This window comes from Lutjanus erythropterus, chromosome 24 (genome assembly GCF_056507025.1).
Source record: "Lutjanus erythropterus isolate fLutEry1 chromosome 24, fLutEry1.hap2, whole genome shotgun sequence".
Classification (NCBI taxonomy): domain Eukaryota; kingdom Metazoa; phylum Chordata; class Actinopteri; order Lutjaniformes; family Lutjanidae; genus Lutjanus; species Lutjanus erythropterus.
The window spans coordinates 4899128-4926265 of NC_139340.1; the positions used below are offsets into that span (position 1 = coordinate 4899128).

General features: G+C 38.7%; 1 protein-coding gene across 1 annotated transcript in view; it reads left to right on the forward strand.

The window, feature by feature from the left end:
• col5a2b (collagen, type V, alpha 2b) overlaps positions 1-21235 on the forward strand; it is a 36001-nt gene extending 14766 nt beyond the window's left edge. The window contains exons 2-55 of the mRNA XM_084714160.1: positions 1855-2073; positions 2245-2466; positions 3153-3169; positions 3295-3327; positions 3480-3512; positions 3885-3989; positions 4269-4361; positions 4478-4552; positions 4665-4709; positions 4916-4969; positions 5340-5393; positions 6056-6109; positions 6552-6605; positions 6704-6757; positions 7627-7671; positions 7748-7801; positions 7894-7938; positions 8083-8136; positions 9168-9266; positions 9376-9420; positions 10272-10370; positions 10471-10524; positions 10604-10711; positions 10860-10913; positions 11037-11135; positions 11323-11376; positions 11482-11580; positions 11867-11920; positions 12008-12061; positions 12147-12200; positions 12430-12483; positions 12593-12637; positions 12966-13064; positions 13171-13278; positions 13518-13571; positions 13752-13805; positions 14276-14329; positions 14447-14500; positions 14583-14690; positions 15166-15219; positions 15304-15357; positions 15736-15897; positions 15982-16089; positions 16197-16304; positions 16459-16512; positions 16607-16714; positions 16811-16864; positions 16998-17105; positions 17763-17816; positions 18184-18291; positions 18516-18870; positions 18983-19170; positions 19902-20144; positions 20309-21235. Of these exons, the coding sequence (XP_084570286.1) occupies positions 1855-2073; positions 2245-2466; positions 3153-3169; positions 3295-3327; positions 3480-3512; positions 3885-3989; positions 4269-4361; positions 4478-4552; positions 4665-4709; positions 4916-4969; positions 5340-5393; positions 6056-6109; positions 6552-6605; positions 6704-6757; positions 7627-7671; positions 7748-7801; positions 7894-7938; positions 8083-8136; positions 9168-9266; positions 9376-9420; positions 10272-10370; positions 10471-10524; positions 10604-10711; positions 10860-10913; positions 11037-11135; positions 11323-11376; positions 11482-11580; positions 11867-11920; positions 12008-12061; positions 12147-12200; positions 12430-12483; positions 12593-12637; positions 12966-13064; positions 13171-13278; positions 13518-13571; positions 13752-13805; positions 14276-14329; positions 14447-14500; positions 14583-14690; positions 15166-15219; positions 15304-15357; positions 15736-15897; positions 15982-16089; positions 16197-16304; positions 16459-16512; positions 16607-16714; positions 16811-16864; positions 16998-17105; positions 17763-17816; positions 18184-18291; positions 18516-18870; positions 18983-19170; positions 19902-20144; positions 20309-20455 (4718 nt within the window). The 3' untranslated portion in view covers positions 20456-21235. The remainder of the gene's footprint in view (positions 1-1854; positions 2074-2244; positions 2467-3152; positions 3170-3294; positions 3328-3479; positions 3513-3884; positions 3990-4268; positions 4362-4477; positions 4553-4664; positions 4710-4915; positions 4970-5339; positions 5394-6055; positions 6110-6551; positions 6606-6703; positions 6758-7626; positions 7672-7747; positions 7802-7893; positions 7939-8082; positions 8137-9167; positions 9267-9375; positions 9421-10271; positions 10371-10470; positions 10525-10603; positions 10712-10859; positions 10914-11036; positions 11136-11322; positions 11377-11481; positions 11581-11866; positions 11921-12007; positions 12062-12146; positions 12201-12429; positions 12484-12592; positions 12638-12965; positions 13065-13170; positions 13279-13517; positions 13572-13751; positions 13806-14275; positions 14330-14446; positions 14501-14582; positions 14691-15165; positions 15220-15303; positions 15358-15735; positions 15898-15981; positions 16090-16196; positions 16305-16458; positions 16513-16606; positions 16715-16810; positions 16865-16997; positions 17106-17762; positions 17817-18183; positions 18292-18515; positions 18871-18982; positions 19171-19901; positions 20145-20308) is intronic.
• The last annotated feature ends 5903 nt before the right edge of the window (positions 21236-27138 follow it).

The following is a 27138-nucleotide window of genomic DNA, read 5'->3' on the forward strand; positions in this document are numbered from 1 at the left end:
AGTGCTGCCCAGTGTGCTTGGCTGACAAGGAAACTGGTAAACTGGAACGTAAACCTGCACATTTATTTGTCTACTCTGCAGATGCATCCTGGTTATTTTCATGCAGTTGTTTGGGTTGACTTCAACTTCAGCAGTCGGATAATCCTGCCATCTGCGTCAGGACTGTTGGTGCTCTTTGTCACGCCTGAAGCGCTCGTCTTCAGACGCCATTTTGAAATCGAAATGTTCTTTTTATTTCTACCACACTATGTTTGGAGTTTCCCTTTGACTGTATTGTCAGGTTGCAAAAGGAATACATTGACTTTTTGCCAGATAAGATCACTTCTCAACCAACTTTTATACAGCAAGAACACTGGTAGCAATTTCAGCTGTAAATTAGCATAAATAATGGACACTGGTGGAGCTGCTACCAATTTTACTGCCACACAAAAGGAAGCTGAGCAAGTGACTTATTTACCAGATAAGGTGTATTCCTCTGGGAAACTGCTGCCTCCATCATGTTCAATGTCATGTTGTTCATTGCACCTTATATGCACTTTTGATGATGATAATTGCCATATTTAATGTTTTTTGTGCTTATTATGAGCTGCTTTCTATTTCAGCACCAATTAAGGCTTTAAGTATTTCAAATAAAAATTTTAATGTCTTGTTTCTCTATTCAGAAAGATGCACTGTTTAAAGCCTCTATGTGCAGGATTTTAATATTTGTGACTTTGGTGACTCCCAGTGGTCGTATTAAAAAGGCCTTTGCCATTTTGTTATCAGAATGATTTGGAGGATGCTAAAATCACAAAAAAATCTACACATCGGGGCTTTAAAAACAGGACCATTTTTGCTCTTTTAGAACAACTGCTGGCATGAAAGTTTAGCATGTTTAAATACACCGTAAGATTTTGTGTTTAAAGAAAAAGTTCAACATTTTGGAAAATTTGCCTTTTTGCTGAGAGTTAGATGAGAAGACCAATACCACTCTAATATCTGTATGCTAAATATGAAGCAAAATACAAGATGGCTAGTTTGCTGACAGTTGATGTAATTTACATACCTAGTTAGCTAGTGTTTTGCTAACATTAGCTTACTTAAATAAATGATTATTTGTTGCTTTTACAGGCAGCAACATCTTTTATCCATCTTCAAAACTTTGGTTTTCTTTTCAACACAGATGAGCCTAACACATAGTATATCTAAGCACAGGAGACAGAAAAAGAGAAAGTTAGTTAAAAGTCAGTTAGCACTTTGTATCTTTAGCTTATTAGCTTCCCTCGTAACTTATGTCGTATACAGACATGAGTGAGTCTTCTCATAAATCTTGGCAAGAAAGCGAAAATTCAAAATAATGAACTTTTCCTTCAGTTTCTTCAAATTCTGACTTTGATTTCAGGTTAAATGGTCAACATTAAAGGAGATAGTGTGGATATTTGAAGTGGGGTTCTATGAGGTACTTATTGATAGCATCTACAGTGGATGGCTGTCAGCATACCCCCAGTTTGGGAAAGCAGCAGGAGTGCTGGTGCAGCAAGCTAAGAAATATACTGCTGTGGACAGGGTCAGCAATAAAACATGTCTGACAGCAAAGTTAAGTTGTGAAAATAATCTAAATATAGCTTACACTTAAAATGATATTGATTTTATTAGGTGTCTAAAATACATTTTGTTGCTGACCCTGTCCACAGCAGTACATTGCTTAGCTTCCTACACTAGCACACCTGCTGCTTCTCCACACTGGGAGTGTGTCGGATAAGTACCTCATAGAACTCCACTTAAAAAAAACTAAATCCAAACTATCCCTTTAATTTATTGAACTGTGAATTTCCAACTCACAATTTAATTTCCTTCTGCTTCTGTTTCACAAAGATACCTGCACAGAAAATGGAAAAGTCTACGCCAACAATGATATGTGGAACCCGGAGCCCTGTAAGATCTGTGTGTGCGATAAAGGGACCGCCGTGTGTGAAGACGTAGTGTGTGAGGACCTCGGCGACTGTCAGAAAACTGTGACCCCGGAGGGCGAGTGTTGTCCTGTGTGCTTGACTGCAGCTTCAACATCGACACCCAGCACAGACCCCAACACAGGTAAGGGTGTTAACCCTAGAAGTGGGAAGTAACAAAGTACAAATACTTAAATATCTGTACTTTGTGTAAAGAATGTGTAGACTTTTGCCACCTTTGGTTAATAGTGTCATATTGCTGACAGCTCAGTACGTGCTACTTTCAAAGTCTCCTTGTTTCTGTCGTCTGTCGCAGGTGTAGATGAGAAGAAAGAAAGCTGCACAGTCGATGGCGAGCTCTACCACCACAACGACATCTGGAAACCGGAGCCTTGTCACGTGTGCGTCTGCGACAACGGCGTGGCCATCTGCGATGAGGTCCAGTGTGAGCTGCTGTCAAACTGCGAGAAGGTCGTCACACCTGAGGGGGAGTGCTGCCCCGTGTGCGACACCTTTGCCAGTGCCAGCATGCATATAGGTGAGATGAGCGTGTTGTTATCCCCACTGTCCTTCCACAGAGGGAACTGCTCATAATCTTTACTTCCTGTCTTTGTCTTTTTTTCTCCTTTTTTGATCGCTGATTTGTTTTACCTACCCAGATTAGTTTCCTGTGTATTTAGTTTATGTGTTTCCTCTGTTCATATCTATCTCTATCTGTTTTTGTTTTCCTGTACTTTTGGAAGGAAGATTTTTATCCCAGTACTTGTTCTTCTGTCAAACCTGGGCTTTATTTAACCAATGAACTTACTGTAATTCATTATTTGTTATGTTATGTTATGTTATGCTTTCAAGAGTCGCCAGGCTGAAAAACTGTGTTTCAACTGTGTTTCACCTGTAACCACACCCTCTTCTTTTAAATTTACCTGGTTTTGTATCTGGTTCCTGACCTTTTCTAATTCTCCTCTGTTAATTAACATTTCCTACACCGCCACCTTCTTTTGGAATACCATTTTACTCAGCCTGATTAATTCACTCCAAACCAGTTGATGGAAACGCATCAAAGTTTTTCTTTTTTGACAATCAGATGGAAACATGGTGATTAAAAGTTAGCATTAACAAGATTTACATAGGGTGTTAAGTTCTTAAAGATCAACAGTTTAATAATCTTTTAAGATAAATGATCAATGAAGCAACTAATTACTTTTTTGTGTCTCCCTCCTGAAGAAATCATGGGCTTCAAGGTGAGTCACAATTAATTCTCACATATTCTGATTAATATTTATCATGACACTAATATTTAAAACAAATCTAAAAACTAATGTTGTTCCTTAGATTAAAACAAGTTGTTCATATGTTTACTTTATAGGGACAGAAAGGTGAACCAGGAGATATCCCATATGTAAGTAACCTCACAAAATATGTATAATGTGCATGTAATTACAAAATTATTAATATATATATATATATCAGCTTCAGATTATACATTATGTGCATTTTTGGTGTATTTTGTCTGTAAAGACACAACAAATTCTGTTCTTTCTTTACTCTCAGGTGGTGGGGCTTCCAGGACATGCAGGACCTGCAGTGAGTTTTTACTACTTTTTACTGTCTCTACTGTTTTTGTTTTTACTCTGACATATGTCAACATGTAATCGAATTTAGTATGAAATATAGAGTTAAAGAAATGCATTAAATGAGATGACAGCAGGCGTTTTAGAATGACCTCCCTTCTAATAATATCTATGCACCAAGTTAGACACTAGAGGGCACCAGAGTAACTGCAGTACATGCTAGTATTGATTGCCAAACTGCATCCTGGGAAAATAAAGAAAATGCATGTGCAATATTCTGTGCAAAAACTGAGGAGCCTATTTTGGAATGGTAATCATTTTTCATAACTTTTATAAAAGTTTTTAGCAGCAGTCTGAAGACTGTAGTATATATGGTTGCATACAGAAAATCTTTTGTGTAAAACATGTATCCTTTGTGCTTGTGTTTGTGGTTCAGGGTCCTCCAGGAGCTCAGGGACCCACTGGACCAAGAGGCTTTAGAGGCAGACGGGTAAGTCGTATTAGAAAAATGTCTTATTTTAAGTCTTAAAATATAAGAGTGAAAGATATTTTCCAATTTGGTGTTACAGAAGCAAACCCTAACTAACTTTAGGAGCTTGTCTTATTCTATCCTCAACTTTTATGTCTGTTACCTAGCAACAAATGCTACTTTTTACATTTAACCGATAGCCTATTTTTTGACCGGTCTTCAGATCGGTCAGTGAATTATTACTTGAACAGGAAGAGTGTGTTGTCTCTCTTTAATCGTATTTCACCGCACTCCCTGCAGGGATTTCCGGGGCCTGCAGGATTTGACGGTGAGCCCGGCGTGCCAGGAAATCCAGGAGAGCCAGGACCCCCAGGCCTTCCCTCCCCCCCTGGGGTGAGTCTATTAACTGTTGCACTGTTTCATCACTGTAAAAATAATAAATATGCAGGAAGTTAAACCGCTCCTCTACAACCATTTGAACATTTCTTTCTTCTTTAAAATCCTTTTAGGGCCACCTAGTGTCACAGATGGCTTCAGGTTTCAATGAGAAATCTAGTCTGGCTGGGATGGTATCAGGAACAAGGGTGAGCGCTGCAGAAAAAATACTACAAAATTAAAGATTTTTCAAATGTGCAACGTTATAAAGTTTGATATAATACACAATATCAACCACAGCTGCTGAAATGTTTATTTCAGGGTGAACCAGGACCACGAGGACCTCCAGGATCATCCGGACAAGCAGTGAGTTTTCTCCTCTGAACAAAGACGACAAACTGCAAATTTCAATTTTCAATTTTATAGTAACCCTAAACCCTAAAACAAAAAGTGTCATAATTAGTAGCTTAAAATTAGGAAGAATAATTATTTTGCTGACTAATTGATAACATAAATATAGTAGGCCTATATTTATCTCCTAAATGACTATCGTATTTTTTACCTCTGTTCAGGGGCCAAGTGGTGGTCAGGGAATTCCAGGAGAGGCTGGAGACCCCGGACTGATGGTAAGAACATTTCTGTCTTATTTTATACTTTATATTGATGCTAATATCCACACAAAGTTAACCAGCTCTTTGAACTTTGTGCTGCATAATTTAAAGTAAACCATGATTTAATCAGGGATAAAAAAAAATAAATGATAAATAATAAATAAGCAATAGAATGTGTAGAACCTCAGTCAGAACTGTTGCATTATGGGAGTTACCATGCCAATCACCAGCTAACTCATATCTATAAATGACATGAGTTTGATTTTCCTCTAAGCTCTGATGAAAACAGCTGGACTTAAACATTATCGTGTTTATTGACTTGCTCAGAATAATAATAGTAATAATAATGATTAAAGTTGTGACGCCTCTCTGTGTTTGTTGACAGGGTGAACCAGGTCATCGAGGACCCGACGGGCCGCCAGGAAAAGCTGGACCTGATGTGAGTCAAACATACATACAAGCTCATACCTCAAATACATAAAATACTGTTATTATTTCTATAACTAAGTACTCAAGTACTGTACTTAAATACAATTTTATTGAGTTAGTTTTCTACTTTATACTGCTACTCCACGACAGTTCAGAGGCAAATATTGTGGTTTTTACTTCACTACATTTTTGACACCTAAAGTTTTGGTTCAGTCATTTTATTTATTAGGATGATAAATATAATATGATGCATTTTGCAGCACACAAAATACACTTATTATGTAATTTCAGTCCGTAACAACTTACTTTGTTTTCAAAAAGTGATAAATATTTGTAAGAATATTGTTTCCAGTATTTTCTATGATAAAAATGTTTCATAATTCTCATATAAACTGCCTTCTGTCTACAGTCTTTGATTTAAAAGAATTTAAATGGATGTATTTCATACATTTCATACATATATCATATATAATTCTTATATTATATCAAACATATAATATATATATTATTATTATTATTATGGCATTAACATAGCAATAACTGGATTGAATGGTCTTACTGATTATGTCTCCTTAAGTATATGATTGCTATCATCATCCTCATCACTGACTTTCATTCTGTCACTTAATCATCAGTTTTTAAGAATCATTATTTCGCTGTTTTTTTGCTCAGGGAGAATCTGGACCTCCAGGTGCTACAGGAGAACCAGGATTTCCAGGATCTGCGGTAAACATCTCTCAATGTCTTCCATTAATTTCAATCAAACAGACAGAACTCATTTAATTCTGAATACACTCAATTTTTAATATAAATGTTAAATTAGATTGAACAGAAAACACTCATTATGACTTACAGTCACATTTTTTGGCATAAATGACACAAACCTTTCAGCTATGACAGCCAACAACCAACAGAATTTAGATAAGAAGGTGCAAATCTCATGTGAAAACTCAGAAAATACAGAATAACCAGATACAAGTGTTGAGACTGCCATCTAGTGGTTCATAGCTGACACTGCAGCAGGAACCTCCACGGTCAACAGGAACAGGTTGAAGAGTTTTATAGCATCCATTCAGGTAGAGAGGAGCGAGGGAAATTTGCCAGAACCATCGTGGAACTGGTGCATGCTGGGATTTCACGGTGAATTTATGATTTGTGTCATTTGCAGGGTGCCAGAGGATTCCCAGGACTTCCAGGTCATCCAGGACTGAAAGGTCACAAGGTGAGTCCTGCTGATAAAAAAAAAAAAAAAAAAAGTCCTCACTCTTTCATGCTTTCATGCAGGAAACATCATGAAGTGTTTGTGAATTTGTCCGACAGGGACATGCTGGTCTTGTTGGGCCAAGAGGCGAGTCTGGAGCAGTCGGACTCAAGGTAAGAATGATCGTTTTGTTCTCAAAGTGGACGATTCCCTGTATTATTAATATATTATAGATAGATTATTAACCTGGGAACCACATCACAAATGTTTATTCAATATGGGACTAGTCACCAGGCTCAGAAAACTCAGGCGAGACAAACTCTGTCCCCACCAGTGTTGTTTAGAAAAGTTGTTTGAATGTTGGTTGCATCAAAAAATTAACTTTTCAGACAAAAAAACGAGAAAACAGTGTTTTTTGTGAAGACATTTTAAGGCAAAATATCGACTTCACGTTTTTATTACGTTCAACCACTGAGTTAGAGGAACCTCGTCTGTTCTGTGTGTACAGCAACGATGTGCATTTAGTTAAATAATAAATCATAACAATCAAAAAAACTAATACACATCAAATATAGTTATATTACACTTTATAATATCAAATAAAATCAGGCCTAATGATGGATATCAGGCCATTCTAGCTGTTTGTTTTTACAATGAATGAAGGAACATTTACAGCTACTGTACTTGAGTACAAATTTGAGGTACTTGTACTTTACTTGAGTATTTTTGCTTTTACTCCATTAAAATTCACTACAGTGTAGTTTTTGTCCTTTTCAGTCCACTACAAATAGTTAATTTAGTTATTATTTATTTTACAAATACCATTTTATGCCTACAAAACAAGTGAAGAGCACAAGAGAGAGTCACAATAATCTAATGATATCATACAGAATAGTCGAGACATTTTTTCTGCATTCAGTACTTTTACTTTTGAAACTTTAATGACATTTTGCTGGTTATACTTGCTTACTTTTAACAGAATATTTTCACAGTGTGGTGTTTGTACTTCTACCTAAATAAAGGATCTGTTTGTGTTCTTCAGGGTGCGTCTGGTACTCCTGGTGCGATGGGAGCTCCAGGTCCTCTGGTAAGCAGCAAACAGATCAGCAGAACATTTCATACAGAGTCTGTCAGGCAGATACTGAGCCCGTCTTCTCTTTCAGGGACCGGCCGGCATGCAGGGAGAACGAGGCCGAGCCGGACCGACCGGACCTGTGGTAAGAAAAATAAAAATTTATTTATTTGGGAAAAGTGCAGCAAATGTAAAACGATGTTTCAGGGCTGAGATGTTCTCTTTCTCTTCTCACAGGGAAAACGTGGTGCAGCCGGCCATGTTGGAAAACCAGGTCCTCTGGTAAGAACTCACACCTACTGCATGAATATACTTTAAAGGAACAGTTCAACATTTTGGCTCTCTCTCTCTGCAAGATGCATATTTCCCAAAATGTTGAAGTTCTACAGTAAGAAATCACTCAGACAATATTTTCTTTAACCATAGGGTCCGATGGGAATCCTCGGAGTGCCAGGTTTTCCTGGTGGCCCAGGAATGAAGGTGAGATCCTTCTCAGTTTTGTGTCATTTACGGTAGTTTTGGCATTAAATTAAAGATTTAGAAAGTTTGTAATTGTAAGGAACAGCATCTTAAAATGTCCCCAAATTACTGAGCTCTTAAATTCAAACAAAACTGAAAATTATTTTTCTCCCAAACATGTTTGTTGAGTTTTGTTCTTTTTGTGTAAATACAGCAAAAAAAAAAAAAAACCATCAGTGCTACACTCAACGGTGTTAACTAGAACCATAAAGGGTGCTTTGGCTTGTTTCTGTAGGGGAACCCTTTTTGGTTCCTGGTAGAGTTCCTTTTGTAAAGGTTCCACTTGGAGCCATTTCAGAGAACTCTACAGTGAAATGTTTCACCCAGATCCCCCTATGAAAGGTTCTACAGAAAACCATTCTATGGTGTGAGGGTTCACACAAGGGCTCTGGTGGTTCTCTGGGGGTTCTATCTGGAACCTTTCCATCTACTAACAACAACCAGTCCAAAGGGGGTCTACTAAAAATCCTTATATATTCTTGTTCCAAGGATTTTATCGAGAACCTTTATATATTCCAAGGGTTTTATCTAGAACCCACCCAGGGAGTTCCACCGACAACCCTTTTATATTCCAAGGTTTAATCTAGAACCCACCCAGGGGGTTCTACTTTTTGTGTTCCAAGGGTTTTATCGAGAATCTACCCAGGAGGTTCTTCCAAGCACCCTTGTATATTCCATGTGTTTTAACTAGAACCTACCCATGGAGTTCTACCTTTTATATTCCAGGGGTTTCATCTTGAATCCATCCAGGGGGTTCTACCAAGGACCCTTTTATATTATGGTGAAGAACTCTTGACAAACCCTTGATGAAAGAGTTCTTCAAGCATTTTAACAATCCTTGAAGAACTCTTTCGTCCAAAAACAGGTTCTTAATGGAACTCTTAGTTTAACAAAGAACCAGAAGCAAATGTTTCAGCCCTTCAGGAAGAACCCTTGTGGAACCCTTACTTCTACTGTCATTTTAAAAAGTTCTTGAATTTGCCTTGATGCAGGGTGAAGCAGGACCGACAGGAGTCAGAGGAAGTCAAGGACGGCAGGGACCCAGAGGAGAAGCAGGTCGTGTCGGACCACCTGGACCAACAGGACAGCAGGTGTGTGACACTTTCATACCTCTGTGTTTTATTTCTATTTGTTTTTGGAGCACGTTCTGAGCACGTTCTGTTGGATGAATCATTACTTAATCTTTTTGTTTTTGAACAGGGTGCTGAAGGGTCTGATGGAGCTCCAGGCCCCCGCGGTCAGGCTGTAAGTGTCACTGCACAAGTTTCAGACAGCGAGGAACTGTTGTAACGCTCAGCACATCTTCATCTGTCAATCTGTTGTCAACAGAACCATTATAAGTTCAGAATTTGTATTATGACAGAAACACAACACTTTATGAAGGCAGGTGACTCAGTTGACGAAAGCCAAAGGAATGTCTTTATTTTATTTCAATATTGTTTAGTTATTGTTTTTTTCTGAAGTTTAGTTTTTATTTTTATTTCAGTTAACTAAAATGTTTTCTTCACATCTAGTTTTACTATTTAGTTTAGTTTTAGTTAATTCTAAAAACTTTGGGTGTCAGTAATAATATTTTATTTTTTATATTTACATTTATTATCTGTATATATAATTTTATAGCTAATATTTGTACTTATTTTTTATTTTAACCTTAATATATTTTTTATAGATTTTATTTTTTTATTTTTAAATTTTAAAATTTTAGTATTTTACTATTTTTTACATGTTCAGAAAATCCAATGATATTCCAATGTTTAATACATTTTATATTTTACCTTTCATTATATTTTTATACTTACTTATTTTTGCCTTTTATATTCTGATATTTTTTTTATTATTATTATTTAAAATATTTTTTACATGTTCAAAATAAAATCCAATCTAATATAGCTGTCAGTAATTATGTGTATTTTAATTTTGTTTGATATATTTTATTTTTTATTTTCTTGTAGGTTAAGTTTTATATTTTATTTTTAAGTTTATGAAATTTATTTTTAGATTTCTTTTTTTTAGCATGTTCAAAAGAGAATCTAATCTAATCTAGTGATTTTTTTTTTTTTTAAATTAAATCTATAATTGCGCCCCCTCCTTCACAGGGTCTAGCAGGTGTTCTGGGACCAGCAGGATCTTTGGGACCACCCGGTCCCCCCGGCCCCCAAGGAACTACAGGAGCACCCGGACCAAAGGGCCAAGTGGTACGAGCTCAAGCCCTGTAGTGTGACTCTGTCTCTGTCTTAAAGACGTGTGTCTGGGACCTTAAATGTTTTGACCTCGGGGTTATTCAATCTGTTACAGGGTGACGTTGGAGTTCCTGGATTCAAAGGAGAAGCTGGAATCAAGGGAGAGAGAGTAAGCTGAAAATCCCCCCCTAAAAGTTTTTAATGTTATTTTGGTGTTGGATTGATTATTGATTGCTGGGTCATGTCAGGGCGACCATGGAGCTCCAGGTCCGTTGGGCCCAATGGGAGAGGACGGAAAGCGTGGACCCCGTGGTGATGCTGGATCCATCGGACCACCAGGACCTCCAGGAGAGACAGTGAGTCAACCTTTACTTCAGCTTAAACATGTATATTTTTATGATATTTTAAGTTTCACGATCTCATGGGTTTGTGAAATTTTATTGGAAAGAGAAAACTCCTCTCTGAAAACAGTCTTGAGAGCAGAATCCTTCATTTGTTCTACAGGGAGCTCCAGGAAACAGAGGTTTCCCAGGTGCAGATGGTTTACCAGGACAAAAGGTGAGTTCAGACTACAGATAATGACAGAATTTTAGACCATGACTATTGACCCACTACTGATCATTATCACCCCTTACCACATTTGTTTCTCTGCTTTCTAACATTTGATGTTTGGCCTGACAGGGAGCCCAGGGTGAGAGAGGAGTTCCAGGGTCGCTCGGCGCCAAAGGTTTACCTGGAGATCCAGGACGTAACGGAGAGCCAGGTTTAACTGGAGCTCGGGTAAAGCACACACAGCTAAACATCTGATATGGTCATTTGTTTTAAAGTAATTCAGACATAATTGTATTACTGCACAGGGTTTATTTCTTACTCTTTGCTCATTTTCGTCGTGTCTGTCAAGTCAAGTGGTGCTCACTGCAGAGCTAAATGAGCCAAACTGCCTCTTATTTTCTGTCTTTTGTCGCAGGGTCTGACAGGACTTATTGGTGCCCAAGGAGCAGAGGGAAAACAAGGACCTATGGTACGCAGTTTTGTTTATTTGTAACACTCTTTCTCTACGCTGTACACCTAGAGTACAGTGTGTATGATAGACAGCATGTGTTAATATTTATCTTGGCCTTTCCAGGGCTTGGCAGGAGAAGATGGCAAACCAGGCCCAGCTGGTTCTACTGGAAACCGCGGGGCAGCTGGACAGATGGGCCTGCCGGGACCGAAGGGCTTCGCTGTCAGTGTGACTCTTTTTTACTACATTTATCACTTTAGGCTACAGAATACAATTAGATCATCAGCAAAAAAAAAAACTGAGATGCCATTTGTCACCAATTGCTGCAAAGAGATGGAGAAACCACTTTGTCCTCTAACTTGAGCCTCTGCAAAGAAAAATATCTACTACTGTCACAATTTCATCATCATCATATTTCTGATGCACCAAAACTGAAAAACACAGTACAGACAGTAATTTCTGACACAAGAGATGGTAACTTCTGTGGTTTTGTTTCTGTTGATTTTAGGGTGATGCTGGGAAGATTGGAGAGGCTGGCAGCCCTGGACCTCCTGGTCAAAGGGCAAGTTATTCTCACTATTCATAAACTAAATCATACATTTATACGTCAATTCTTAATGTACTGATAGATAATGTGTCTGTCCTCTAGGGAGTGAATGGAAAAGATGGAGAGGAAGGTGCTGCCGGTGCTGCAGGCCCAGCTGTAAGCATCTAACATCATCATCATCATTAATGGTTTGATAATGTAAATGTGTAGATCACGTTATATTCGATTTGGTCTCATTTAGGGTCCTGCAGGAAAGAGAGGAGAGCAGGGACCACAAGGACTGAACGGTTTCCAGGTACGCCGCATCCCATAATTCTTCCCAAGCTGTTCTAAACAATCGGGGGCAGAGTAGGGCAGGTGATGAATTTGCCCTCCTGAGAAAATAATTTGGTGTTTGTAGCTCCATGTGAAATAGCCATAGTTCAGTAATAAAAAAATAAAAACTTATTTCTTTCTAGATCAAACGGGATATTTTAAAGTGGCCTTATTATGACATGAAATAAAAATGGTTTGGTGCTTTTTAGGGTTTGCCCGGACTGCCAGGCCCACCTGGAGAGTCAGGAAAACCAGGAGCTGAGGTATGACAAAATAACACATTTATTATAATTAAAGAGATTACATGTAGTGCTAAAAGTTATATATTATTATTATTATCATATTACACTAAAAAGTGTTTGTTTTTTCCAGGGTCTTGCTGGAGAGGCTGGAGCTGGTGGAACTACAGGTCCAAGGGTATGTCCTTTTGTGCCGCTAATTATTGTCCTCACTCCTGATTAAAGGTGTTGCTTTTCAGTTTCCACAACCAGTTTTCAGTCATTTCTATCAGTGTTTAAAGGAGCTATATGTAAGAATTGGCCACCTCTCAAATTCATACTCCAAAACAACAGGGGGCAGCATAGCACCAGAAAGTTGTGTGTTCAGTCCATTAATGCAGTTGTTCCCAGAGACCCTGAGACTTTATTTAAATCACCAAAATAATAGAAGATTGGAAGAAATTCTGTTCACATTTAGGTAACAGGTTATTCAGTGCGATAAGGACTCATCTTGGTTGTCTTTGCAGGGAGAAAGAGGCCCCCCAGGAGAGAGAGGTGAAATTGGACCCAATGGGCTGCAGGGACCTAAAGGAGGTCCAGGTGGACACGGACCAGATGGACCAAAGGTACACCGACGCTTGAAGAACCGAAACCCTTCATCTTATTTTAATTTGTCGCATGTACATCTTGTTTACAGTAAGTTTTACTGTGATGCTTCTCTGTGCCTTTTAGGGTAACCCTGGTCCAGCAGGTTCTGTCGGAGAGCCAGGAGGTCCAGGTCTTCAGGGGATGCCCGGGGAGAGGGGAATACCAGGACCCTCAGGCCCGAAAGGAGACGCAGTAAGTTAAAGAAGATCATCTGCAAAGAGACGGAGATACCAGATCCTTCTCTCACATGTCCCTCTGTCATGTTTTCTTTGTTTTTTCCTGCCCATTTGAATTCCCTTTAGCTTCTTCTGCCGCCTAATTAAGTTTAATTAAATTAGTTCCTTGTGTGTTTCTCTGTCAGTTTGTCATCACCATTTTGCGTCATTCCCTGTTCCATTTTTGAACTTTGGATTTGTTTTTTCTTCTAACAGGGCTCTGTTGGAGAGAAAGGACTCGAGGGTAAAGCCGGAGCCGACGGTGCACGGGTGAGTCGTCTCAACATAAACAGCAGATTTCTCAGAGACGTTTGTGCCGAAATATTTCCTGTGATGGCACTAAGATTGTCAACATATTCACTTTTGATCCATGAATGTCTGACCATCTTAAAAGTAATTTTTATTCTGTCTAATGTGATATTCTAATATATTTTTTTGTTTTATTAAAAGGGTCTTCCTGGTCCTGTTGGACCTGCTGGTTCCAGTGGACCCAACGGAGAGAAGGTAAACTGAAAAACACAAATTGTAGCATGGATTTTAAAGTTGGACATGTGATTGGTCATATCCATGTAATACTCTTAATTATCGAAATTCTGAAAAAAAAAACACTATCAATTACACAATATTTCCAATATTTGACTGAAATTGAGCTGTTTTTTTTTTATGTGGTAGAATAAATCCAAAATGATAAATCCAACACTGATGTCTTCTTAAGTTATTTATCCATTTTTTGTTGTTGTTAGCATATTGTTAGCTGCCCAGCTTCAAATTGATGTTTGCGAAGCTTCTGGAAATTTTAAAACACCAAAATTTTGGTGCGCATCAACCCGTTATCAGGTACAAAAAAATGATATTGGAACATCTCTACTGGATATGACCACGAACCTACAGATAACTCTTTAAAAACTTACACATTAAGAAAGTCTTTACTATGTTTTCTGAACTTTTAAGATGTGACTGTTTCTTTATTTCAGGGTGAAACGGGCCCACCAGGACCTACAGGACGCCGAGGCACAAGAGGAACTCCTGTCAGTAGAATACTGTATTTTACTACATTATATTGAGAATTTAGTTTTTCCTTTAATGGCCGTGCTTCCTTTTCTTCTTGATAATGTGTGTGTTTGTGTGTTTGATGATATTACCAGGGTTCTACTGGTGATCCTGGTCCAATTGGTGCTGCTGGTTTCCAAGGACCCGGTGTAAGTGAGATTTATAACAGTAGCCGTGAAGAGGCCGATAAAGGCATGATTGAAAACCGACTAAGCTGCTCTTTGTTTCCAGGGTCCTGATGGTCAGCCTGGTGTCAAAGGTGAAACAGGTGAGCCAGGCCTGAAGGGAGAAGGAGGAGCACCTGGACCACAGGGGATGGCTGGGAAACCAGGAACACAGGTACACATCTGAAACACACAGAGAAGCTTATAAATGGTTTCTGTGAAGCTTCTAGAGATTTAAAAAAAACAAAAACCTGCATTTTTTACAATATTTCTTGTAATGTTTAGGGCACAAGCTTTTTCTAGATTCTCAGTGATGGTGGTTCTGCATTTTTCCAACATAGTATCACGTTTTACTTCCAGGTGTTTCAGTTTAAGCTGATGAAGACACCCTAAAATTTAACTGTTTTTATTTATTATCGATGTTTTTATTTATTCTTAAAATTATATTGTTTTTTACTTCTTTTTGCCACTTTTATGTAAGTTTCTCTGTGGTGTTTTCTGTGTCGAGGAACTTTTATTTCATTGTTTAAAGGAGCCACGCAATACATTTCGTCACTTTTAAAGATTTAGTTTTGGACTCCTTTTCTTCATGAAAATACAGATATCTTTTGTTGTAGTTTCTATTGACAAAATAAACTGTTACTTTCTAGGGACCAGTTGGTGTGACTGGATTGAAAGGAGGCAGAGGAACACAGGGTCAAACGGTGAGCTAAAGTGCTTTGAAAAATGCAATAACAAGCATTATCATCATTAGGATAAATCTTAATGGACGTGTTTTCTTCCTACAGGGTGCTCCTGGTTTTCCTGGGTTGCCTGGAGGAATTGGACCAGCAGGCTCTATTGTGAGTCAGTTAGCTACATTATAAAACTTTAATCACCTTCCAGCTTCAGTATTTAATATCAGCATTAATGTTGATAAATCCTTTGGCTAAAATTATGAAATACAGCTGCTGAATGAGAAAGCATGAAAGTAGTTTACATAGACAATCAATCCTGTTATTTCATGAACTGCCACATGAACAACCTAAAAAAACAATAATTTATGTTTTAGTTGATGAGTTTGAGTTAAAACTCTCTGACAGCAAGTTTATGTCTATTGTTTAAACTATAAAGTTGATTAAAACAACCTAAAAAAAGACTCTTACCTGCAGTGGATTTGTTAAGTCACGTTTGTATTTCTATAAATTAGATTGAGAAGAAATCGTATGTTTGTGTTTCAGGGTGCTGTTGGAGCAGATGGGCCCATTGGTGCTCCAGGAAAGGCTGGCGCTCCTGGCATTCACGGAGAGCCCGGAGCTACAGGACGTCAAGGAGAGCGGGGACCCCCAGGTCCAGCGGGAAGCCCCGGAGAGAAGGGAGACGCTGGAGAGGACGGTCCTCCGGTAAGACGCAGGGAGGAGGTCACTGAAGCAGCCGCACACAAGTAAATCCTGTGATGTTTCACTTGTGTTGTGTTTCTCTGTCAGGGGCCTGATGGGCCTCCAGGACCTGCTGGTACCGCAGGACAGAGAGGCGTCGTGGGTCAGCCTGGAGTCAGAGGAGAGAGAGGCATGCTGGGACTGCCAGGTCCTGCTGTATGTATTCCTTATGTCTTAATATGTGATGTTGAAAACACTGAGCTGGTCAACTGTTAAAACTTGGTTGCGTAATTATCTAAACTTTGGATTTATTTATCTCTAAGGGTCCACCAGGAAAACCCGGAGCTCCTGGAACTCAGGGCAGCTCAGGACCTGCTGGTGGAGTCGGTTTACCCGGAGCCACCGGGCCAAGAGGAGACGCCGGCCCCGAGGTTTGTCCTGTCCACCTCAGTCATTATACACCTTTTATTTTAAGTGTTTTGCTAATGATTTTATCCATTATTCTTTCTTCCTCGGATCTTTAAAAGGGAAGTTTGTCATGCTGTTTGTCGTGGGTTTATCATGTTACTATCTGTGTTATTTCAGGGTATCGCTGGAGCAGAGGGGTCTCCTGGTAAGGATGGTCTCATTGGAGAAAGGGTAAGATGTGTGTTTTCTATTTCCGAGTGATGAACTGGATGTGCCATGATTTCAGCTGCGTGTACTAACCACTGATCTGTGCATGTGCTTCCAGGGAGACAGGGGTAATCCCGGTCCAGAGGGTTTGCCAGGTGTTATGGGGTCTTCAGGTACTGAGGGTCCTGTGGGACTGACGGGAGGTCCAGGACAAATAGGTGAAAACGTGAGTTTAACAGACACTACACTAATTTAAACATACTTTATCTGTCAGTCAAATATCAACTATCATGCTATGTCTCTTTGCTTGTTTTGACTTTAGGGTGCCAGAGGCCCCGCGGGACCCCCAGGAGCAGCTGGAGTACGGGGGAAAGTGGTAAGCATGAAATGCCATTATTTCACCGTACTGTTCTTCAAAAACAAACCAACAATTTAAAATCAACACTTCAAATAAACTGATGCTTATTTTCTCATGACGTGTTGAATTGTCACCCTGTGTCTAATTTTAGGGCCCTCAAGGACCACAGGGAGAGAAAGGAGCAGCTGGAGACCAAGGAGAGAGGGGTCAGAAAGGACACAGAGGTTTCACTGGACTCCACGGTCTGCCAGGAACAACTGTAAGAAAAATGTGTATAATTTAGGCAACTTCAAATATTTTCAGTTCTTTAGATACACCAGATATTACTATTTCTAATGTTAAATAATTGATATAAAATGTAGGTATGATTTGAATTTCTGTGTGGAGAAAAATGCCTGTACCAACAACAAAAACATAACCTGCACTTCCTTGAATGGCCACTTGAGGCTGGCTCTGAAAGTGAGTCAATCCCCATAGACCCCATATTTAAATGATCAAATAACAACAGAAATAAACACGTTCACCGCCTCGTACAAAAACAGTTTCAGGCTCTTTAGCTAATCTCGGCTGTACGGCGGTGAATTTATGCATAACTCGCCTCTTTAAGTCATATTTAGGCTCAAAGTTCTGTATGATTAATGGCGGACCAGCTTTGAGTGAAAGGTGGGTACCATCACAGATGGCTAGTTACGAGGTAGCCGTTTCATTCGACCACCTCAGCTCCACCCATGCTTCAGTCTTTGCCCAGTTTGGGGTTAGCTGAGTTTTAGTCAAGTCAGGCACTGCCAAGATGAGAAACCAATGAGTGACATCACAGAGACTACGTCCATGTTTTACACAGTCCACGTACTGTATGTTGCTATTACTGATGGTTTTTAGCATACGCATCAACAAATGTCTGTCTTTTCTATTTCAGGGCGCCACAGGAGAGCCAGGAGCTATAGGTATTGTTGGACCAGCTGGACCGAGGGTAAGTGTATGATGCCACCATGCAGTGGAATTTATCTGCTGCTTTCATGAGCAGGATCATCACAGGAAATGGAAATCATAAAAAAAAAAGCCGTACTGACAGAGCACAGACCTCCACCAAAGCCAAACGCCCTGTCTAGCAATATTAAAAAACGTGAGAAATAATTTAAGTATCTGTCCCATGATTCAGATCAAATTTTAATGGGGTTTTCCTTGGCTCATTATACATCCTTCCACCAAGTTTCATGAAAATCGGGCCCGTAGTTTTTCCATAGTAACGCCAAAAAACAAAACATAACCTTGGTGCAGGTAAATATGCAGCTCTGTCTTCTTTTATGGTGTTAATGTCTCACTGTTTTACTGTGCAGGGTCCTCCAGGAGTGTCGGGTCCTCCAGGAAAGGAAGGAAACATCGGTCATCCTGGACCAATGGGACCTCCTGGAAGCAGAGGAACCATCGGGGAGCTCGGGGAGCAGGTGATGATTACTTTTACTCTTACGTTGTTTATAGTTGTTTTTTTCATCTTTGTAGTTTTTTGTCTTTTGTCTTTTTCATCTTGTTATGTCTTTTTAGTATTGTCACGTCTTTTCCGTTTTTTCGTCTTGTCTAAGTATGTCGTGTGCACTGAACGATTCACAGAGGAATTGTCTTTTCTATTTGCTTTCTTTTCTATATTTCATGTTTATCTTGTCTTTGTCAGGGTCCACAAGGTGAACCTGGACCGCCCGGCCCACCAGGACCTCCAGGACCTCCCACCGCAGCCGTGGAAGACCTCTTCGTTCCCTCTTACGATTACGACGTGAAAGGCGTTGTGCCAGACGCTGTGGAGTTCGTCGACGACGCGGCTGCTGATCCTCCTCCACCTCCAGAGTTCAACAAAGATGAAGCCCTTCCCAATAAGAACGAGGCCATCCTGCGTGCGGACACCGGAGTCCACGCCACTCTGAAGACCCTCAGCGGGCATCTGCAGAACCTCCGCAGTCCAGACGGCAGCAAGATGAACCCTGCAAAAACCTGCCAGGACATCAAGCAGTGCTACCCTCAGAAACAGAGCGGTGAGAGGCCTGGTTTTCCTCTTTGTACATTATTTTCACTTATTTTAGACCAGTACCACAGACAGTAGGTAGCCAAGTCTGTTCAGTCATTTTGTTTGTACTTTTGATCCAGGTGAGTACTGGATTGATCCAAATCAAGGAAGCACAAAGGACGCCATCAAGGTCTTCTGTAATATGGAAAGTGGTGAAACCTGCGTCTCCGCCAATCCAGCCAACATTCCCCGCAAAGCCTGGTGGACGAAATCCACTCCCACTGTCAACAAACCTGTCTGGTTTGGAGACATGAACAGTGGAACCAGAGTAAGAAACCAAGACACATGTATTTTGTGGAAGCTTTAAAATCACCAACGAGGATGAATTTTTAAAATTTAAATTACGTTGCACCAAACTGACTTAAAATGAATACAGATTAAATTTAAATCTCTCTTTAAACCTTAGTTTAGTTTTTCCTCTAAACCTAGATTAAAATTTTATTCTGTTGTACCAATTTTTTTCAACAGCTGCCTTTTTAGCTGGCTGAGAAGTAGCTCAAAAGTTAACAATCTAACTTTTTATTAAACACTTTTTTGTTGTTTATTTGTTTTTACTTTTTAGCTAGCTAGCAAAAAAACTTTCTACCTAGGTAGTGAACACTATAATGTTTGGTTAACCTTTTATCTGCTACAGTGATTTTATTTTTTGTGCATACAAATTTACTTTTAATCTATTAATTTATTTTTAATTTGGCTAAGTGACCATCAACTTCAACCTTTAATTTCAGTTTGTCACCAAACTTGGATTTCCTACATTGAGATTATTTTTTTCATTTTAAACTTTTTGCTAAACTCTGATCAGGACTAATATTAGATTAAATGATCTTATTTCATTTTGTTATGAAGAAAATTTAAAGTTATAGGGACAGTGCACATTAATAAACATTTCTGTAAATTTGACATAATATAAATTATTAAGTTATATAATAATATATAACAAAATCTTTGAAATCCAGCATTTCCTGGGTGTAATCATGTCAAATTGTTTTGTAATTTCAGCTCCGCTATGGAAACAGTGAGGAGCAGCCGAACGCCGTGGCGGTTCAGCTGAAGCTGCTGCAGCTTTTGTCCAAAGAGTCGCACCAGAACGTCACCTACCACTGCAGGAACAGCGTGGCTTACAAAGACGACAAGAGCAGCAACCTGAAGAAAGCTCTGGTTCTCAAAGGCTCCAACGGCCAGGAGCTGAGAGCGCAGGGACCCAACCGCCTCCGATACACCGTCATCGAGGACGGCTGCTCGGTAAGTCACTATAGAAGGGGTGGGAAGTAACAAACTACACTTAAGAAGAGTTTTCAGGTATCTGCTCTTAACTTGTACTTTTCTGCCTCTGCAGAATACCTAGTTTTGACGAAAAGCAACTAAAAGACAATTCTACTGACTCGTCTGTCTTCCTTCTCCCTCAGAAATCAAACGGAGCGTGGGGCAAGACTGTGATTGAGTACAGGACTCAAACTGCGGCCAGGCTGCCCATCGTGGACTTGGCCCCCATGGATGTTGGAAAGGCTGATCAGGAGTTTGGCCTGGACATCGGCCCTGTGTGCTTCTCATAAAACACAAGATGGACAGAAACAGCCCCCCTTTCTTTTAGAGGAGTAGCATCATCACCAAAAAAAATAATAGAATATGGACTCCTCTTTGTGTGAGCGTACGAGTCGATGAAGGTTAGATGTTTTATTGCCGCCATTCTTCACACGTGGCTGCGTTCCCCACAAGCTGTTGAAGTTCAGAGCTGTGTCTGCCAGCATGTGAGAGCTGTGTCACTGGTAATTTATTCACCAATCAATATATTCACAATCAAGAGCACGGTACTGTTCTGGGAAATGCATGTGGGTGGAACAAATAAAGTCTGAGGTGCTAAAAAACATGAATACGTGGGCTTTGGATGGATTGTAAACTTGCATAAACTGGAAAAAACTGCCAATAATATGTCTTTAATGGGAACTTAGAGTGGATTGCATAATCTGAAGTGAATAAAAGCATTCAAACCTTTTTTTATTTGGCTTTTTTCCAGTAAATGCACGTCCAGAGGCCTGCATAGGGCAAGAGTTGATATAACAATGACTGTAGTTCTTAATTTTAATGGAATAAAAGATGAAAATCAAGCTTGAACCTAAATTATTAAGTTCTGTGCAGGAACTCATTTACTCTTTCAATAGAAAACCTTTGTATCTTCTTTTAAAAATTTCTGTAAATGCAACATATGACTGTAAATTACAAATTATTTGTTTGTTGTTGACTATGGATGTGGAATAAATGTCTTTCTTTGGAATGACTGCTTTTACCAAACAAACCAAAGCCGGAAAAGTTGAATAAAACTCAGTTCCCCTTCATGAGCAGCAAGATTTTGCTTTGAAAAGAAGTTTAAATGAGGTCAGAAATGACTGAAATGTCACCATCTGACCACTAGAGGGAGACAAAGCCTTTCTCTACAGTCATTAAATCACAGTTAAGCTCTTTCAGCTGATGTCCCAGGTGAAAAAGTCCTTCATTAGAGGGAAACACCAGCGGTGCTCTGGAGGTTAAAAACCAATAAACCATTATCTGATGATAAATGAATTTAAACTGAAGTGTCAGTTTACATTACAGACATGGTTTTACCTGCATTAGAGTTTATATAATTTAATCTAACAACACACCTGAGTGTGTCTGCATCTTTATGTATGGAAGACAACTTCTGACAGCGAATGAAAAACAAATCCCCATGGTAAGTCATAATTATTTTAAAATGTATGTATCTCATTAGTAGACTTTTTAACTCAATTTCTGACTTTTCATTTCACAATTTTGACTCTTCATGTCATAATTAGGACTTTTCTCATAATTATGACTTTTATGTATGTGTATGTAAAATCAATTTCTTAACTTAACTTTCTTAACTCTAATTTTAATTTAAATCACAATTCTGACTTTATATTATCAATTTAATCTCATGATCATGACTTCTTATCACATAGTTTAGTTTTTTATCTCCTAATTATGACTTAATCTCATAATTCTGACTTTTTTATGTATTTTTTTTCTATATCATAATTATGTCTGTTCTCTTCATAATTTCAACCCTTTTCTCAAATTATGATATCCAGTCTTATAATTTAGAGTTTTTATCTCATAGTTTTTGATCGCATAATTTCGACTTTATTATTAAATAATTATACTTTTTATCTCATTATTTCAACTTTTTATCTCAGAATTTTGACTTTAATGTCATAATTACCACTTTTTATCTCATGATTAGGACTTTTATCTCATTATTATGACTCATTATCTCAATTAGAACTTTTATCTTGAAAGCATGACTCAATTTCAATTTGTAATTTTAACTTATTTATTAACTTTGACTTTTTATTTAATAATTATAACTTATAATTTAGATTTTTTGTTCTCATAAATTATACTTTTTATGTCATAATAATGACTTTTTGTCTCATAATTTTGACCTTTTACTTTGCATTTCATTTTTGACTTTTATAATATAGTTATTTTCATAATATAGTTTTTATCTCCTAACTGTGGCTTAATCTCATAATTTTTACTTTTTTTCATGTATTTTTTTTCTATATCATAATTATGCCTTTTTTTCTTAATAATTTCAACCTTTTTCTCATAATTCTGATATTTTTTCTCATCTCAGTTTTTTTTTTTTATCAGTTTTTTACATTTTATCTTATAATTATGACTTTTGAGCTCATAATTTTGACTTTGTTATCAAATAATTATACCTTTATAATTTCAACTTTTTATCTCAGAGTTATGCCTTTTTATCTCATAATGGACTGGGGCTATTTTTTTTCTTCTACTGGCGGGAAAGGACTTCCATAAGGGTGTGTGAGCCAAAGAGATAAAAAAAAAAAAAGCTCCAGAGAGAGGGAGAGAGAAGGCGTCCTTACAGGAAGAATAAGAGCCAAAGTTCAGGCAGCACATGTTTCTGGGTCGACCTCTCCTCTCTGTGCTCGGTGAAAGACGTGACACTCTCACCGTTTCCTGCAGCCCGGGCTCGCTCCACATCTGTCGAGGTGGTCATTTTTAGCCGGGGCTGCTATTTTCATTTCAAGCATGGAAAATTTTAGGTAAAAAGTGGTGATGAAGGAATCTGAACTGTACTTTTCAGTGAGCGCCACACTACTTTTTTTCATCAGCTCTTGAGAACAGAGATAAAATATCTGTAGGGAGTTTTGATTTTTACTCTTCATTTACGATGGAAAATATATTTTAAAAAATCAAAATGATAGACCAGACTCCTAGTGATGAAATATTTTATTAAATGTCAGATTTTCCATCTGACGTAATTAAGAGTTGGCATAATTTTTTTGATGTCACAGCACAGTTGTAGTGAGCAGCCATTTTATTTTTTTAAAGCTGCTGAGAGTTCCCTTAATGCTAATCAAAATACACATTTTTAAACCATAATTCTTATTTAGTTTTAATTTATAAGTGCTTTGGGTTTAAATGTTATGGCTGGGACACATCTTATAGGAATATTATTCCATGAATTTGTTGAAAAATATAAAGTTTACCAGTGAGCAGTGTTCCTGCCTTTTTAAACCAGGAAGTGAGACAGGGGTCCTTGGGTATATCTAAACCTTTTTATGCCTGATTAAATCATTTTTTTGTAAAAAATCTGACAGAGCTGAAGCAAAAATTAAATTGACAAATATCTTATGGGTAATTCGTGGTACAGTTAAAAAATTCTAAAACACATTAGTTAACGTTAGCTAGCAAGTTTTGTTGGCTTGTTTTTCTTCACAATGCCTGAAGAAAATCAGAGTTTTTCTGAATATCTACTATCAGTCACTTTCCAGGACCACCAGCGTTACTTTTTTGGCAGATTTTTTTGTCATTTTATTTGTTAATTTAATGGTCTGCAGAGTGACAGTCGCTGCTGCAGCTCAGGACGCTGCTGTTAGCCTGAGGATGATACGCTGAGCCGCGAGGACGAGTGAGAGGAAAACAGCCTGTTTTCATATCTAACACGGTGAATTAAGGATTTTAACAACAACACAGCAAGATGACATTTTATCTTTTGTTTTTCCTTTGTCTTGTCTCCAGCTAACACCATGACATACTCATGATGGCAGCCTAAAAGCATCCATACAGGTAAGAGGAGAAATATTTCGTTTTGATTTGGGGGTAAACTGACCCTTTAAATTCTAACATCTGTGTGCTAACATCCTCACAGTGACAAAGCTAACATGCTAAGGCTAAGCAGGTATAATCTTTACCATGCTAGCCATCTTAGTTTAGCTTGTTAGCATGCTAACATTTGTGAAGACACAAAGTATGTGAATGTCATTAGTTTTGCAGGAGTTGGACAGTTAAAAATCTGACCGTCATACCATTATACGTCATACTTTTTTTTTGTCTCATGTCTTTTTCATCTTGTTCCGCCTCCTTTGTCTTTTTGTCTTTTTTGTTTTTTATGTTGTTTTTTTTGTCTTGTTACATTTTTTGTCTCGTCTTTGTTATCTTGTTACATTGTTTTAAGTCTTTATACATCTTTTTTTAATCTATTGTTATTAATCTCATAACATATTTATCATCTTATTATGTAACTTTTGTCTTGTTATGTAGTTTTTAGTCTTGTTATGTTGTTTTTCATCTTTTTTATCTTGTTGTCTGTCGGGCCTGATATGCACTGATGGATACACCAAAGAATCATCTTTTCTGTGTGTTATTGTCTCTTCCATTTAGGTTGACACCTATCTTGATGTTGGGAAGGTGGCGTGTAATGATGCAAAATATAAATAATCAATAATTCCACTCAAATTCATCCAAAGAGCTGTGCTGGTGATATGGTTAAAAGTTTCTACACAAATCTATATTTCTGTTGTTGTTATAATTCTAAAAGGACATGTGGGGGTGCTGGTTTACAGACGCTGTCTGATCCACAGAAACAAACTGTTCAGCTTTAATTAGCCTCCTGTTCATCGAGGAAGAAGTCATTTCTCTTTTCCTGAGGAAATACATCAGCCCGGAGGCTAAATCTTCCTCTTTGTCTCCTTTTCATCTCCTTATGTTTATATGTGCGTTTACTTTAAAGCCTCTCTGTAAGCCTGATGTAGTTTGTGTGACATTCAGAGGAAAACCAGAGTGCGTTCAACGTGATGTATTCGTGCCTGCTTCACCCACAAAACGTGCACCGCTGGAGTCTGCGACCCTGAGATGACTTGGCAGCGACGCCCAGATCCTGACTGGGGTGTTTCTTCTTCACTGAGGAGCCTCGATGAGATTTCCCAGCTACTCCTTTTCCTTCCTGTGCACCCTCCAACCCCACCTCACTGACGCCCCTCAAAAACACTTGAAGAACTCTGGGAAAGGATCATGAGAAAGGATCAAACTATTGGCCCAGATTATTCTCAGTGGCATGAAAATCCAGGGCTGAAAAAAATCACACAATGTAGGAAACATATAAAGAGACAGTGGTGGGAATGTGTGCACGTGTGATCGGACATTTTGACTTTGGGACACCACTATTCCCTCAGTTCCTCAGTCACCTGATCTGTACCTCCAGGTACATCTTACCCTCATCCCCCCTCATCATGCAGACACTTCCTTTGTTCCCTTGATTCACTCATTTGCAAAATTAATCAGTGCGTCTTTGCAAAATATTTGTTTCTCCAAGCGTAGTGACTAGTCCTAGAGAAGGTTCTCAACCAAGACCAAGAACCTCTTACAAGATAGAAAATATAACACACACATTCTTGGTTTCCAACATTAATGGGAGATGTGGGTGATGCATTTGAGTGATGGGACAAAGATTTCTTGAGAGTTAAAGATTGTTATTGCATGGCTTTGTTTAATACTCAATTCCGATTGATCACCTATGGCCTAGATTCTCAAACTGTGGTACATGGACCTCTGGTGGTACGAGAGCTCCTTCTAGTGCTGTGGTTCCCAAACTTTTTCTGGCATGCCACCCTTCCAGAGGCCAAAAAAGGTTTGTGCCCCCCTCAACCCCCGTAATCATTAGCAATAAACTGACTGAAACTTAAAAAAAAGGATTCAAAAGCTGAATTTTAGTGAAATAAAGGTCAGCAGGATAGAATCAGCAAATTCTTGTTTGTTTATTTCCCCGACAGAGATCATGTTCATTCATCTTTGCTTGCTTTGACTCCAGGGAGCCCACCCCCCAGTTAAACTGAATGGCAGAAATATTTTTTTTATCTTTATATTTTTTAAGATCATACCGTATAATTCTACATTATTTTGAAAAAAGTATTTTTGGAGGTGGTGCATGAATCACAGATTCTGGGGGACTTAGCAGAAGCAATAAGGTCATTTCTAAATCAATATTTTGTGTTGAATTATTGTTTTTTTCAGTAAGCAGCCGCAGTAAGCAACAATATATCCTCACTCCCAATTTGTCAAATACAGCAGCTTGGTAAGTGGTCCTGATGCGGGACGTACCCGTCTAATGTCATGCAGGGCTCCACAGTCAAGTCAGCATTAATAAATATACAACATCTGGGTAGACTTTCAAAATACAAAAACTATTTGTTTAGGTTTAGGAGAAGGTGATGGGTTGGGTTAAGATATGTAACTTTGATGCAGTAGTTCACACACACAACGCAACTTGGCTTGAAAATCATCATCATCAAACCATCAATCCACCACTCATGACTTCAACAGCGCATTAAAACACAACTGCAGATAAATGCCTCCAGAAGTGGTGTGACTGTTTGAAGCACAGGGGCACAAGCTGCTCTATTTGACATGAGAACAGGCTGAATCTAGATATAGATCAGATTAAATTAGCTTTTTATTAATTAGCAAAGACAATCAAGTGTTTCTTCGAAATCTGAGAAAAAAATCAGTTATGCTACTTTGTGGAGATCTGAGGTGTTTAACACATTTGTACAATGTTTGATGAAACTTTAATGAGGACTGGTCCAATATATTCATCAGTGAAATGAAGTGACAAAACTCAGCTGCACTTAAATGCTGCTTTTCATGTAGATGCTGCCTCACACGCACACACACACACTGACACACACCCCTCCTCCACCGGCTGAGGTGGAAGCTGATCGGAGGGGAAATGGGCCACTTTAACATCCCACCTTTTCCCAGATCCTGGGAGGAGCCTGCGCCTGGTGGCAGCGCGGAGAACAATGGCAGGAAACTGGGAGAGGAGTGAGGGAGTTCCTGTTGGCAGGACGACGCTGAAGACGAGAGCGGCGGCGCACCTCGTACAAGTGGACACTGGCCCGCCGCCCTGCGTAGTAGGAACTGAGCTCTT